The sequence below is a fragment of the Hippopotamus amphibius genome, chromosome 9 (genome assembly GCF_030028045.1).
Source record: "Hippopotamus amphibius kiboko isolate mHipAmp2 chromosome 9, mHipAmp2.hap2, whole genome shotgun sequence".
In the NCBI taxonomy this organism is placed as follows: domain Eukaryota; kingdom Metazoa; phylum Chordata; class Mammalia; order Artiodactyla; family Hippopotamidae; genus Hippopotamus; species Hippopotamus amphibius.
In genome coordinates, this window is record NC_080194.1 from 113,805,016 (window position 1) to 113,818,576 (window position 13,561).

General features: G+C 57.6%; 1 protein-coding gene across 12 annotated transcripts; it reads left to right on the forward strand.

The window, feature by feature from the left end:
* Window positions 1–1,343: 1,343 nt before the first annotated feature.
* Window positions 1,344–13,437, forward strand: SH2B1 (SH2B adaptor protein 1). Of its 12 annotated transcripts, none has more exons than XM_057749887.1 (10): window positions 1,344–1,463; window positions 3,459–4,486; window positions 4,753–4,854; window positions 5,100–5,191; window positions 5,300–5,475; window positions 7,104–7,307; window positions 7,517–7,728; window positions 7,863–8,034; window positions 8,501–8,600; window positions 8,781–9,571. In XM_057749887.1, the coding sequence occupies exons 2-10, from the start codon at window positions 3,548–3,550 to the stop codon at window positions 8,797–8,799; spliced, it is 2,016 nt and encodes a 671-aa protein (XP_057605870.1). In that variant the 5' UTR covers window positions 1,344–1,463; window positions 3,459–3,547; the 3' UTR covers window positions 8,800–9,571. The 12 variants fall into 12 exon arrangements, 11 of the variants coding, with proteins under 11 accessions (XP_057605870.1, XP_057605864.1, XP_057605866.1 ...); XR_009055551.1 differs by lacking the exon at window positions 1,344–1,463 and adding an exon at window positions 11,206–13,437 and having other exon boundaries at window positions 1,471–4,486; window positions 8,781–8,913; XM_057749881.1 differs by lacking the exon at window positions 8,501–8,600.
* The last annotated feature ends 124 nt before the right edge of the window (window positions 13,438–13,561 follow it).

The following is a 13,561-nucleotide window of genomic DNA, read 5'->3' on the forward strand; positions in this document are numbered from 1 at the left end:
GGAATGGGCCAACTACAGAGAAAGGGTGCAGAAGGGTATGGGCGGGGGGCGGGTCACAGAACTACAGTCCTTTCCACTGACATCTTCCTCTAAACTGGGAAGATGGACAAAGATGGTGATGAAGACCTCCTTTGCAAAGGCCATCTGGGAGCTGATGTTAATTTGGTTAGAGCTGGGGACAAAGGCTGGCTAGGCCAAAACGTGCCCTTCCACAATGATTTTTTTCCAACTCCATCCAGCAGCCTCAGCCTTGAACAAACACCCTTGTGTGAGTCAGGGCATTTATCACATCTCCAATCTCCTGGATCACGTGCCTTTGTGTTTCAGGACAAGCACATGATCCAAGCCAATCAAATAAAGTCAGTTCTGAAAATTTTACTGCAAATCTCAGAAAAAAAGACACGCTCCTAATAGCTTAGAGTAGTTTGGAGCTATGGAAATCTATTTTGCCACTAAGAGAGGCATGGGGAGAGCTCAGCCTAGAGGTGTACCAAAGGTTCCTGATATCTTTTGGCCCTTGTATTCAGCTGTTCCTGAAGAAGCTTGATCCATTCTTTTCAATGGCTTAAGCCAAGATTCCCTTATTGCTTAAGCCAATTGGAGCTGGGTCAATGAGAAACCTGACTGATTAGGATCTCATCCTGCTCATGATTTCAAATGGCCTCTACTACACCTTAATGAGTCTCAATTTCTATATCTGGCCTTGATGTCTTTCCTGAGCTCCAGACTGTATGTCCACCTGCCTCCTGACGTCCCAGAAACATGCCCCAAACTGATCTCATTATTCCCCCTCCCCCCCCCATTTATTTCCCAGCTCAGAGATGGAACCTCCTAGAACCTCCAGTACTTTCCTTAGAGAAGCCAAGGTCGTAAGTTCAGGCTCCGCCTCCTCGCAAGGCCTCACCAAGGTCACCCGCAGCTTCCCTCCCCCAGCTCCTTGGGGGCGGTGTCCTCGAACCCTTCTCCAGCCCGGCTAGGCGCTCTAGGCTGCAGCGGGCCCTTCAAAAACCCTTCTCAACTCGCTGGTTTCCGGTACCGGTGGCTCCTCTAGCCTCCATTAAGGCTTCGGGGCTCTATTCCCCTAAGGTGCCTTCTCTATGGTTGACTGCTCCCCTTTGTCCCGACTTTCTTCCAGGAGGACGGTGTGGTGGGACCCAACCCCTTCCTACGGCGGCTTCTCCGGTCCCTTTCAGGCGCAACTGGAGAAGTCACTGAGGCCTCCGAAAGTCACACCCTCTCAGCTCTGGAAGGGTTGCGCCGAGTGGGAGGATGGCGGAAGTGGGTGTGAAGGTGCCCTTCCTTCTCCTCGCTCTTCTCTATGGTCGCTTCCTTCGGTGACGGGAAAAAAGGGGTCCTGGCGCCTGCGCAGAACCGGGTTGGGAGCTAGTCGCGGAGGGGGGGGGTGGGGCAGGGAGCGGGAGCTGCCGCCGCCGCCGGAGCTAAGCGCGGGGACCGAGATGCAGGTGGGACCGGAACCGGAACCCCCCTCTTCAAGTCCCTTTCCCTCTCCGCGACCCGGCCCCGGCGCCTACGAGGAGCCCTGGGTGGGGGCGGGCGTGGGGGGCCAGAGGCAGGAGGGGCGCCCGGCCCTGGAGAGAGCGACAGACAGGGCTGCTTCCCTGGAGGCTGCGGCCCCGGGGGATCGGCGGGTAGAGGGTGTCCGGGGAGGAGGGTCGGGTCGGAGTGGATTGACCACCGGGTCCGGAGGGTCCGAGCCAGGAGCGGAGCCTGCACCCTCTACCACCTGCCCTTCGGGAAATATCAGAACTGAGCCAAGAGGCAGGTGCACTGGGAAAATGTGTCTGAGTCCCGCTTGGCAGAAGAGAAACTGAGTCACCAGCTCAGGAGCCGCAGGGTCAGCGGGCCTGAAGGGGGCTGGATCTGCTTGTGGTGCAGAGGGTGTGGGTGGGCCGGTGTGAGCTGAGGTGGCCTCTGCCTGGATATTGGTCTCTCTGCTGTGTCTGCACCTCTTGGCTCGGTTCCCCCGTGCTCCATGACTCTTTCATCTCCTGGCGTCTTCTCGTTGGTTTGGAGTCGTCCCTGTGGTTGGAGCCACCTGAGGGTGTAGGGTCTAGGCCAAGGAGGAAGGGGAGGGGGAGCTGACCGTGGGTCTGAGCAGGAGTCTGGGGTTTGGGGAGATTTGTCTGAACTGCCTTCACCCCATTCTTGGTGCCAGTCATCTTCCAGTATAATATGGGGGAGCAACACTAACAGAAGAGCCATGGGTTGTAAATTCCATGCCCAGCTCTGCCACTTGCTAGTTGTAAGACCTTGGGAAAGCTCTTCCTTTTGCTGATTTCTCTTTGAGAAAATTGGAACCCATGAAGATAGTGATAACGGCAGTCATTTATGGTGTGCTTACTTTGTGTCAAGCAGGGACGTGTTCTGCTTAGTTCTCCCAGCAATTCTAGGGGTTAGGGATCATTTAACTCTGTTTTATAGATATGAAAACTGAAGCTCAGAGAGGACATGTAATTTGTTGGAGATCACACAGCTAATAGGTTGCAGAGTTGGAATTTCATCCTAAGTCTAACTCAGAACCTATGGCCTTAACCACCAGCCTAACCAGCCTTTAGGGCACACTCCCCTGTGACAGAAGAGGGAGGTGAGAAATCCAAGGCCCCAGCTCCCTGTTATGTTTTATTTACTTTGTGGCCAGCAAAGACTTGCCTGGACCCAAGCCACAGCCTGTCCTCACCTGGTGCTGCTGCCTCTGGCCCCAGACTAGAGGGGCACCAAAGAAGTGGGCTCTGGCCATTCCAAGCCTCTTTCACACAGTGCTTGGGTGCTGGGCCTTAGGGTCGGCTTTCAAGACAGTTGTTTGAATACATCAACCAGCCATCCTCCTTAATGAGCAACCTCCCTCCTCAGAGATGGACCTCGGGATGCATGAGGCGGGGTCTCTAAGCTCTGCAGGCCTAGCTCCCCTGAGAGCTGGGGCAGTGAGGGCCGGTGACAGGCTGGTGCAGTCAGTCCCTGGGGACAAGGACTGTGCGGTGGGAAAAACAGTAGACTTGGAGTTCTGAAAGTTTTTCTGAGCTTCGGGTTCCTCATCTGTTACAGAGGTTGTTAAAACCTCTCACAGGGAAAGGTAAGAACGGCACATGGGAGGCATGTAATAAATATTGAAGGATGGTTTTAGAGAAGGGAGGTGGTGCAGAAAAGTTTCCCTTTTAGAGGAAGTTGCTGCACAGCTGTCCATCACACCTGGAGCCGCGGCTGGGAACAGTGATTGGGGAGACAGCAGGATGGGTGCAGGCTAGACGTCGGGGGGCCGTATGATTGGCTGGGGCTTGTAGGGCACGAGGATCTGGGGAAGTGAAGGGAGGCAGCGTGGTGTTCGTCCCTGTTGCTCTCTGGGGAATCTAGACCAGAGGAGGGAGTCTGGCTCGGGGTGGAGCTCTGGCCCCGGTCCCACCTCAGCAGTGACTCGATGTATGTGCCTCTTCCTTCTGCAGCTGCTGCCGCTCACCCCGTGTCTTCTGGCCGCTTCCCTCTTTGCTGCCCCTCCCCACAGTCTCCCCCTCTCCACCTCCTGGGGGCCATCATGAATGGTGCCCCTTCCCCGGAGGATGGGGCCTCGCCCTCCCCTCCCCCTTTGCCCCCACCCCCTCCCCCGAGTTGGCGGGAGTTCTGCGAGTCCCATGCCCGGGCAGCTGCGCTGGATTTTGCCCGTCGTTTTCGCCTCTACCTGGCCTCCCACCCCCAGTACGCAGGGCCCGGGGCCGAGGCTGCCTTCTCCCGCCGTTTTGCTGAGCTCTTCCTGCAGCACTTTGAAGCTGAGGTGGCCCGGGCCTCCGGCTCCCTCTCGCCACCCATCCTGGCTCCTCTGAGTCCTGGTGTGGAGATCCCGCCACAGGACCTGTCCCTTGAGAGCTGCAGGGTGGGCGGGCCCCTGGCTGTGCTGGGCCCTTCTCGATCATCTGAGGACCTGGCCGGCCCCCTCCCTTCCTCGGTCTCTTCCTCTTCTACAACCTCCTCGAAGCCGAAGCTAAAGAAACGCTTCTCCCTCCGCTCAGTGGGTCGCTCTGTCCGCGGTTCAGTCCGTGGCATCCTGCAGTGGCGGGGGACCGTTGACCCTCCCTCCCCAGCGGGGCCCCTGGAGACCTCATCGGGCCCCCCAGTGTTAGGTGGAAACAGCAACTCCAACTCCTCTGGCGGGGCTGGGACCATTGGTAGGGGACTGGCTAGCGACGGAACATCCCCTGGGGACAGATGGACTCACCGTTTTGAGAGGCTGAGACTCAGTCGGGGTGGGGGGACCTTGAAGGATGGAGCAGGTGTGGTGCAGAGGGAAGAGCTGCTGAGTTTCATGGGGGCTGAAGAGGCAGCCCCTGACCCAGCTGGTGTGGGCCGGGGAGGAGGGGCAGTGGGGCCTACCTCAGGGGGAGGAGGGCAACCTCAGTGGCAGAAGTGTCGCTTGCTGCTTCGAAGTGAAGGAGAAGGAGGAGGAGGAAGTCGTCTGGAGTTCTTTGTACCACCCAAGGTGAGGACCAGAGGAGGAGGGTGGGTGACTGGGTGTGAGGGATTGAGCAGCCAGGGTGGTGACGCGGCCCACATACCTAGCTTTGCTTATTTGGATTTTTAAAGGTAGCTCCTGACTCTGGGTCAGCAGCTGTGGGCAGGACAGAGAAAGTAGTGTTATTTGTCTAACTCCCTCAGGGTACGGAAGGAAAGAGGAATCTCCGGAGGGAAGGGAAGGTTGGTCTCTGCACACCAAAAATCTGGATCTTGATCTCTCTCCCGACTTAGGCGTCTCGGCCTCGGCTCAGCATTCCCTGCTGCACCATCACCGATGTGCGGACAACCACAGCCCTGGAGATGCCTGACCGGGAGAACACGTTTGTGGTTAAGGTAGGAGCCCTGGGCTCCCCTGGCCGCTGGGAGCACTCATGTTGGGGAGAAAGCTCTCGGCACGTTGAAGCAAGGGATACTGTTGCAAGGAGGGGCACGTACGCCAGGTACCTTGACGGTGTGTCCCTGGGGTGGCAGCTTTTCTAGGAGGAGGGGTAAGAGGGAGGATGTTCTTGTTCCTGTTAGGAGTGAATTAAGGCCTCGAGACCTGGAAGTGGCCTGTGGGCCTCCTCTTCTCCCCATAGGTGGAAGGCCCCTCGGAGTATATCCTGGAGACAACTGACGCTCTACACGTGAAGGCCTGGGTGTCTGACATCCAAGAATGCCTGAGCCCGGGGTGAGGAGCCTGACTCCTGTCACTGAGGGCACCGGGGGTGAGGGTGGGGAGCCTTCTGCCTCTCCCCTGGTGCCTTTCCTCCCAGCACCCTTCTCCCTGTCTCTGCAGACCCTGCCCTGCTGCCAGCCCCCGCCCCATGACCCTGCCCCTGGCCCCTGGGACCTCATTCCTGACCAGGGAGAACACAGACAGCCTGGAGCTGCCCTGCCTGAACCACTCGGAGAGTCTGCCCAGCCAGGGGCTGCTCCTGGGGCCCAGCGAGAGCACTGACCACCTGTCGCAGGGTAAGGGTGGAGCCTTAGAGAGCTGTGAACCTCAGGACCCGCCACGCAAGACCCCTGCCCGTCAGGCCCAGGCCCTCTCTCCAGGCTCTGCTCTGTGTCCCATGCCCGCCCCTCAGCTGCCACCCGCCGAGTGTTTGACTGTTGTCCCTGGACATGCCCGACCACAGTTCACCACTTAGCAACATCACCATCACCGCCCCCACACGAGCCAGCTTCTCTCTGGCCTTCTGTGCCTGGCCCTGTCACCTTTTACTTAAGCCTTGTGCTGGCCACCACTCTGGCTGGAGATAACAGCTCTTCTCCGAGCTTCCAGAACACTTTGTGCACATCTTTGTTTTGTTCTTACTCTGCATCTCTGTGCGTGTGTTGACAGTACTAGATTTTCTTTTGACTCCCTACTTTCAAACACACGTGTACGTTACCCATACCCATAAACATACAAAGATGTGTCTAACTGGCCCCAGCTCACCTTTCTAGGCTCCACTACACTCTTCTTCTGATCCTCTGTTCCGAGCTTCAGTTTCACTGTGCCTAGCACACAGGCTGTATGCAGTGAGTAAACAAATGAATTAAAGACTCTTAGAGCCAGAATGGGCCTTACAGGTCATCCATTCCAATCTCCTCGTTCCTCAGGCAGCTAAGAGCAGAGAGGAGAAATGGCTTTTCTGAGGTCACCTGAGAGTCACTGACAGACAGCAGCGGTGCCAGCTTGTTGCCTGAGCCGCGGCCCTCTGCACTCTGCGTATTCCCGTCCTCTGAGCACTGACGATGTACGACGTGCCTATAGGCTCACTCCTGCCGCTCAGCAGACGTTCGGGAAGCCCTAGTACATCCTGGACCCTATGCTAGGCTCTGGGACAGGATCAGGAGCTCAGAGCTGCCTCGTGGGCTCACAGTCTAGCTGAGTTGACAAGACATCACTCCCTCTAAAAAGCAGGACTCCCAAATGGAGAGCCTGTGCTTAATGTCCTCTGAGCGGCACCAGCAGGAAGCCTTGGGAACTCAGAGGAGGAAGAGAGTCAGGGGAGGTGGGATAGATGGGGAATTCTACACAGGGGAGGTGAGAAAAGAACGTGGCTTGGAGAAGCTTGGAGAGCAGAGACCTGAGATGGGGAGAGCCCTGGGGAGCTGGAAAAATTAGATGGGATAATTGGGCTAAAGCAGAGGACACAAGAGCATACAAATTAACCTGAAGATCAGGTTGGTTAGGTTGGGGGGATTCACAGAAGGAGAATCTTTGATGCCTCCGAGAGCTGGGGGCTTTGTCCTGTAGGCAAAAAAAAGGATTCCTTTTTAATGTGAAAATATTTGAGGGATTCAACCCCACCCCCCTCTGCAACTGTAGCTCTAATTTCAGCTGTTGATTCAGAAGAGATGTAGGCACAGTAGGATTCTAGGACCTCGTTGGGATAACGGCAGTCCTTCAGCAGTGCGTGAAATGTAAGTTAGGAGTCACAGATAAAACCATCAGGGCCCAGTGCCTGAGGAAAGATCCAGCATTTCAGCCAGCTGACTGCCAGTGCCCCCTGGGCAGCCTGGCTGGTGGGGAAGTGGACCCAGGCAGACCAAGCCTCCCAAAGAGTAGTTTCTCGAGCTCTCAATTTTGCCCTCCTTTTTTTTTTTTCCAGGGGCATATGGAGGCCTCTCAGACCGCCCCTCGGCGTCCATCTCCCCTAGTTCCGCCTCCATTGCCGCCTCCCATTTTGACTCAATGGAATTGCTTCCCCCAGAGTTGCCCCCGCGTATCCCCATTGAAGAGGGAACCCCAGCAGGGACAGTTCATCCCCTTTCGGCCCCCTACCCACCCCTGGACACTCCGGAAACAGCCACAGGTACCAGAGGTGTGAGTGTGTGTCTGCCTCCAAGCCTGGTTGCCCACCGGCCTGAAGCTCTTGTTTTGGGATCCTGAGGGATCGACCTGGGGGTCAGGGGTTGGGGGACATATGGGGAGTGACATGAGATTGGGAAAGCAGGGCTTTTCTCCGAGGATGGGGGCGGCTTCCCTGACACCCCGGTTTCCTTCCCTCTCTCTTTCCTGAAGGGTCATTACTGTTCCAGGGGGAGCCAGAGGGAGGTGAGGGGGACCAGCCCCTCTCAGGGTATCCTTGGTTCCATGGGATGCTCTCTCGACTCAAGGCCGCCCAGCTAGTGCTGGCTGGAGGCACTGGCTCCCATGGCGTTTTCCTGGTACGTCAGAGTGAGACGAGGCGGGGTGAATATGTTCTCACTTTCAACTTCCAGGGCAAGGCCAAGGTGAGTGAGTGAGGAGAAGACTGTTTCAGGCAGCGGGCGTGCGGGTAGCGTGGGGAACACTGCCATCTAGGGAGAAGGGTTCCGTGACTGGTGGGACTCAGGCTCCTGCTTTACCCCACTCATCCTGCCCTCAGCACCTGCGTCTCTCGCTGAATGAGGAAGGTCAGTGCCGGGTCCAGCACCTGTGGTTCCAGTCCATTTTCGATATGCTTGAGCATTTCCGGATGCACCCCATCCCTCTGGAGTCTGGAGGCTCCAGTGACGTTGTCCTTGTCAGCTATGTCGTGTCCTCCCAGCGACAGCAGGGTGAGCAGAGCAGGTCTGCAGGGGAGGAGGTGCCCGTGCACCCAAGAAGTGAGGAGGTGTGTGTGCCAGAAAGACGGGGCGGGGGGGCTTGAGGAGGAGAGGCTTTGTGAGGGAGAGCGGGGTAGAGAAGGTTCCTGTGCGTTGGGTTTCTCGGGGAAAGGAGTACGCGGGGAGGTAGGAAGGCAGAGGGCTCCGTGCTGGAGCCGGGAGGAAGTGGAGAGCCGGGTTGGCGCATTCCCATTCCATCGGCCCCTCTGTTCCATCGTTTGTCTGTCTCCTAGATCCATCCTCCCCGGCCTTGTCTTTGCCCTTCATCACAACCTTGCCTTGGGCCTGCCCTTCTTGGGGATGCTCGGTCTGATCCCCCTCCCTTCTCCCTTGATGTCTGATGTCCCTGTCTGATCTTTCCCTTTTCCCCACCCCCAACGTCCCATCTGTCCCCACGTTGCCCCCTCCCCCCCCCCAGGCCGGGAGCAGGCTGGGAGCCATGCAGGGGTGTGCGAGGGAGATCGATGCTACCCCGATGCCTCCTCCACCCTCATGCCCTTCGGAGCGAGTGACTGTGTGTAAGTGTGGTCCTCCTCTCACCACCGCCCATGATCCATCTTCCACGGATGGGGGGTTGCTCAGGAGACGGGATACGGGGGAGATAGCGCATGGCTCCTGGAGGGATGAGTGAAGGGAAGGCTGCTACAAGAGCTTGCCTCCCTCCACAATCAGTCTGTCTTCTTACCATTCCTCTCCAGAACCGAGCACCTCCCATGACCCACCCCAGCCCCCTGAACCCCCTTCATGGACAGATCCCCCACATCCTGGGGCAGAAGAGGCGTCGGGGGCGCCAGAAGTGGCGGCAGCAACAGCCACAGCAGCCAAAGAGAGGCAAGAGAAAGAGAAAGCGGGCAGTGGAGGGGTCCAGGAAGAGCTGGTCCCCATGGTTGAGCTGGTCCCCGTGGTTGAAATGGAAGAGGCCATAGCACCAGGCACGGAGGCCCAGGGAGGCGCTGGATCTGGTGGGGCCCCTGGGGTGACCCTGATGGTGCAGCTCCAGCAGTTACCACTAGGGGGCGATGGAGAAGAAGGGGGCCATCCCAGAGCCATAAATAACCAGTACTCCTTCGTGTGAGACACCCTACCCCACCCTTTCTCCACTCTTCTTGCTCCCCAGCCCTCAGTTCGTGAGACCAGGGCTGGGTGGGGACATAGAGGAGCGGTGGGAATCCCCTCCCCATATGCTTCCTGACCCTTGATGGCCAAGGGCATATATGTTGGTACAAAAAGGTTCAAGAGCCCTGTTAACTCCCCAGTTCATACACTACAGGTGCCCCATCCCCTGGGCAGGGGATTCAGGCTCCATTACCTCCCCAAGGGGCTCTTATGGTCAGCCCCATCCCTGGGGGCCATTTCCCCATTAACCACCCCTCAGCCCAAGGAAGGGTGAGGGGGAAGGGCTGTCAGTTATATTAAGGTGGTTGTTCTTGTTGTTTTAAACAAAATGGCGACGCATAAATAAATAAAAGGGTTTATCTCAGTTCCATCATGATGGCTGTGGCCAGTGTTTGCACTGGGGGCTGGGACAGACAGATCAGGAAGGCAGCCTACTCAGTGTTGTGAGCTCCAGAGCTGAGAGGCCGGAGGGCTGGGTCAGGTTGAGTCCCTGCTGCTCTCCAGACCTGTGCTTTTGGCCCATCGCTCCTCTGGGGGCTGTCCTGTGTCTTGAGTGGTAAGTGCAGAGCCAAACGGTGCTTCTCGGGGTCTCCAGCCAAGCTCTCTTAATGGGACAGGACAGTGAACGGCAGGATTGATGACATCCAAGGACCCTTCCTGCTCTGAATTCTTCAGTTAAGGCTTCCAATCCTAGGGAGAAAGCAGGCTGAGAGAGACTGTAGGGGGCTGGACTGGGGACACGGTGGCTGTGTTGGGAGAGATTTAATGTGGCAGCCATAGGCTGGCTGTCCCCCTTTTCAGAGCCAAGCTGGGAAGCTGGAGGATAGATGATAAAGAGTGCTGGCTTTCACTCCTGCCTTTGCTTCTCATTTGCTCTGTGGCCTGGGCAAGGTGTAGCCTCTCCAGGCCTCAGTATGCTCATCTGTAAAACAGGAAGTTTTGTCTAGGTTGGCGCAGCTGACGTGATTTGCTTGGCCTGGACAATGTTTCCATTGGAATTGCACTTAAAAGTTCAGATTACTGGTTTCTCTTGAAAATCAGAAGATCCAGCCTCACATGGTACCCATCTTCCACATCTGCTCCATCCCCACCAGCCCACTTGACTCACATGATGTGCCTAGCTAGGCCTGTGAGCATTTGAGTTTCCAACATCTCCCCCTCGCTGCACTGCCCCACATTAAACCCAGGCTCTGCTCTCTGGACTGAATTGCGGCTGTACCCTCCTCTGACCGAGGGCACCCCTGGGCTTCCCAGCTCTGTAGGTGCCAACAAGGAAGAGCCAGGTTCTGAAGAATCCCACCTGTTGTGTTGGCCCCCTCCCTTCCCCACCTCCATGCAGCCCTACCTCTTACCACTCTGCCTCTCACTTTCCCTCCAGGGCAGTGTGAAGTCTATACTCTCATGCCCCTCAGCCTCTGCCCCCACCTTCAGGAGGCCCTACCCATGCTTATGACCTTGCTATTCTGGGCCTTGCGTCCTGTTGGGAGATGGACAGGAGACAGCTGGGCTCACAGGCCACCCAGCCTGGGGGCTAGCCGGGGAAAGCCTGCTGTCTCTCCTGGTTTTGTCTAATCCCTGGGGCTCCCCCAAACCTTGGCCTCAGGAGACTGGGGCTAGAATTGGCCTTGCAAAGGGAGGGGGATGGTTTGGGGATCTGGATGCTGTGTTCTCAAAGTGAGATGGCGCGTGAAGGCTGTGGCGCCCCAGGGTAAGCAGGACCTGATCCTCTCCTAATCTAGCAGCAACTGGTGCTGCGAGGCTCCCCCCTCCCCCTAAACCCTGCCAGCCTTCAGGGACTTGCCTTCTGAAGATGGGTGGGGGAAGGGTGCAAGGACCCCCTGTCCCCTGCCCCAAGATTTGCATGTCTTGGCTGGAGGAGCCTAAGACACTATTTCCCTCTGAGCCTGTCTTTACGGATGGTTCGACTGAAGTTCGGAACTGGTCGGGATTGGCTAGGCTCTATCTCCGCGTCCTTCAGAACTACGTCTCTCCTGTTCTCCGTTTCAGGGCTCAGGCGGGGATGAACACCTTCCAGCTCTGGGCCTGGAGACCCTAGGTGGGGACTCCAAGAGAGCACGCGCCTCCAGCCCAGTTCACACCCAGTCTCCCTGACGGTGATCCTTCGTAGCTCTTGGCTGGTGGCTTCCCCTCTCTGGCTTCAGTTTCCCCTCTGGGAAGTTGGGAGAGACAGAAACGAATAACCTTAAAGGGCCCCATTGGCAGCAGTGCCCTGTAAAGCCTGCCTTCTTCCCTCGGCCTCATGCTCTCAGGTCCCTTGAAGCTGCAATCTGTCCAGTCTTCTCTACCTTCTCCATGTTTGGGCATTCCTGCTCCTTTAAGACAGTGCCCCTGTCACTCCTCCAGGTGGTGGCAGGGAGAAGCCAGCCAGCACCGTAGGGCTTGGCAGATGCTGAGCCTGACTCTGGCCTCAGAAGATGGGTGCCAGGCCAGGTGGAGGTGCCTGTCGATGTGACCCCCAACACTCGTACACCATTGTCTGAGTCCCCACACCCCAGGTCACAGCAGGATTGCGCTTCAGGGAGGGGTTTGTTGGACCCATGAAAAGGGGGAGGGAGGGAGCACTGTGTCCTCAACTCCCCCAGGTCCAGGCAGAAGAGAGGATGAGTACGGGGAGCTAAGTCCTTCAGTGCCATCCACCCCTGCTGGCCTACCCATCCCCCAAAAGCGGGACTTCCCTTTCCTTTGCCCCTCTGTCTCCTATGCCATTGTCTGCTTAGGAACTTGAGTGCCAGATGGGGAAGCAACCTTGAGAACCCTTTCAGCGGCCCGTGCTCCTCACTGTTCATTTCAGGAAACTGAGGCCTAGACAGAGGAAGGACTTGAGGCCAGGGACACGAGGCTGCTTCCCCTCAGACTTCTCACCATCCTCTCATTCAACTTTTCTCTTCTCTGCCCTCCTTTCCTCCCTGCCCACACCCCACGCTGCTCTGTCTGCTCCTCCCGCAGCTGGTGGTAACCAAGAGATGCCCCTGTGCCTGAGCAGGGGTGGGGGTGGGGGGTTTGGAGCAGCTGCTTCTCTGAGGAAGCTGATACCGAGGCCAGCCGCTCAGCAACAGCTTGTGGCTTTGCACCCAGTCCGGGGCCCCCACCCACCTGGCTGCCGCATGCCAGCTCCCTGCTGTCCCTTTTCCCCACTGCTCCTCAGGCTTCCCTCTGACCCTGGCAGCCCTGTCTCTATTCCCCCAGCTCTGTCTGTCCTTATTTCCCCTAGACCTGTCCCCATCAATCTGCCCGCCATCCATCCCTTTGGTCTGGAGCCTCTGCTTTATCCAGCTTCCCCGGGCCCCTCCCCTGGATGTCCCTTCCTTCAGGCCTCTGCCGATGCGGATGCGCAGCGCCTGAGCACACAGCTCCGATCCCTGCTCCCCTCGAGGACAGCCACTTCAGGGCCAGGGTGGCGTGCGGACCACACGCCATCTGGGGTCTGCCACGTAGACCCTGTGGTTAAAGAGAGCGCGGTGTGGGATGAGGTGACCCTCCCTCCATGGCTCGGGGTGACCCCTGCCCCCATTCTGAAACATTGATCCCTCTCCCTCTGCCATCAGCACATTCTGTAGGCTCTTGGGTTACTCGGCTCCCTGGGTATCCCATTTTCTTGGGGGTGGGGTGGGAATTCCCTGTCAGGGATGGGGCAGCCCTGAAGGCTCTGTTCCCAGAGGCTGTTAGAGTGATGGGGAGGGGGGGGGTTAGGGGAGAGACAGGCAGTTCTGGCTTTGCTCACCAGGGCCTGGACACTAAATCCCTTGTTGATGGCTGCAGCAACCCCTCCCTAGGGTAGGGTTACCATCTTCTGCCCTGTCCCCTTGACCCTCTCCCCTCCCTACTTCCCCTGGTCCCTCTAGAGCCACTTCCTCTCGCCCCCAAAGGATGTTCTCCCCTTTTTCAATCCCCTGAGGGCTGGAGTGTCTCTGCTGCCCTTTCAACACACTCAGTGAGGAAGGAGGAGACTGTGGCAGTAGAAACAGGTTCAGGGTGAGGGGGTGAGATGGGAAAGGGATGCGAGGGTAGGGAAAAGTGAAGCCCTGAGAGGAGAAGTGGGCTTAAGGGAAGAACTGGAAGGGGTGAGGTTGGAATAGGAAATTCAGTGCAGCTGAAGAAGTCGAGGCAATTGGGGGAGGGCTCAGTAGCAGAAGACAGAAAGTGAAGTCTCTCCCTGCCCCCCCCCTTCCCTGGGGCTACGGCCACCTTAGCGTCCCTCATGAGTGACATCTCAGGCTGCAGCCCCACTGTTCCCCTCTGTCAGCAGAAATATCTCTCTCTTCTGACCCCTCCTGCTAGAGTCTCAGCCAGCCAATCCCTGATCTGGGGGAGGGGGGAGCCTGGCCCCCCCTACTCCCTCATA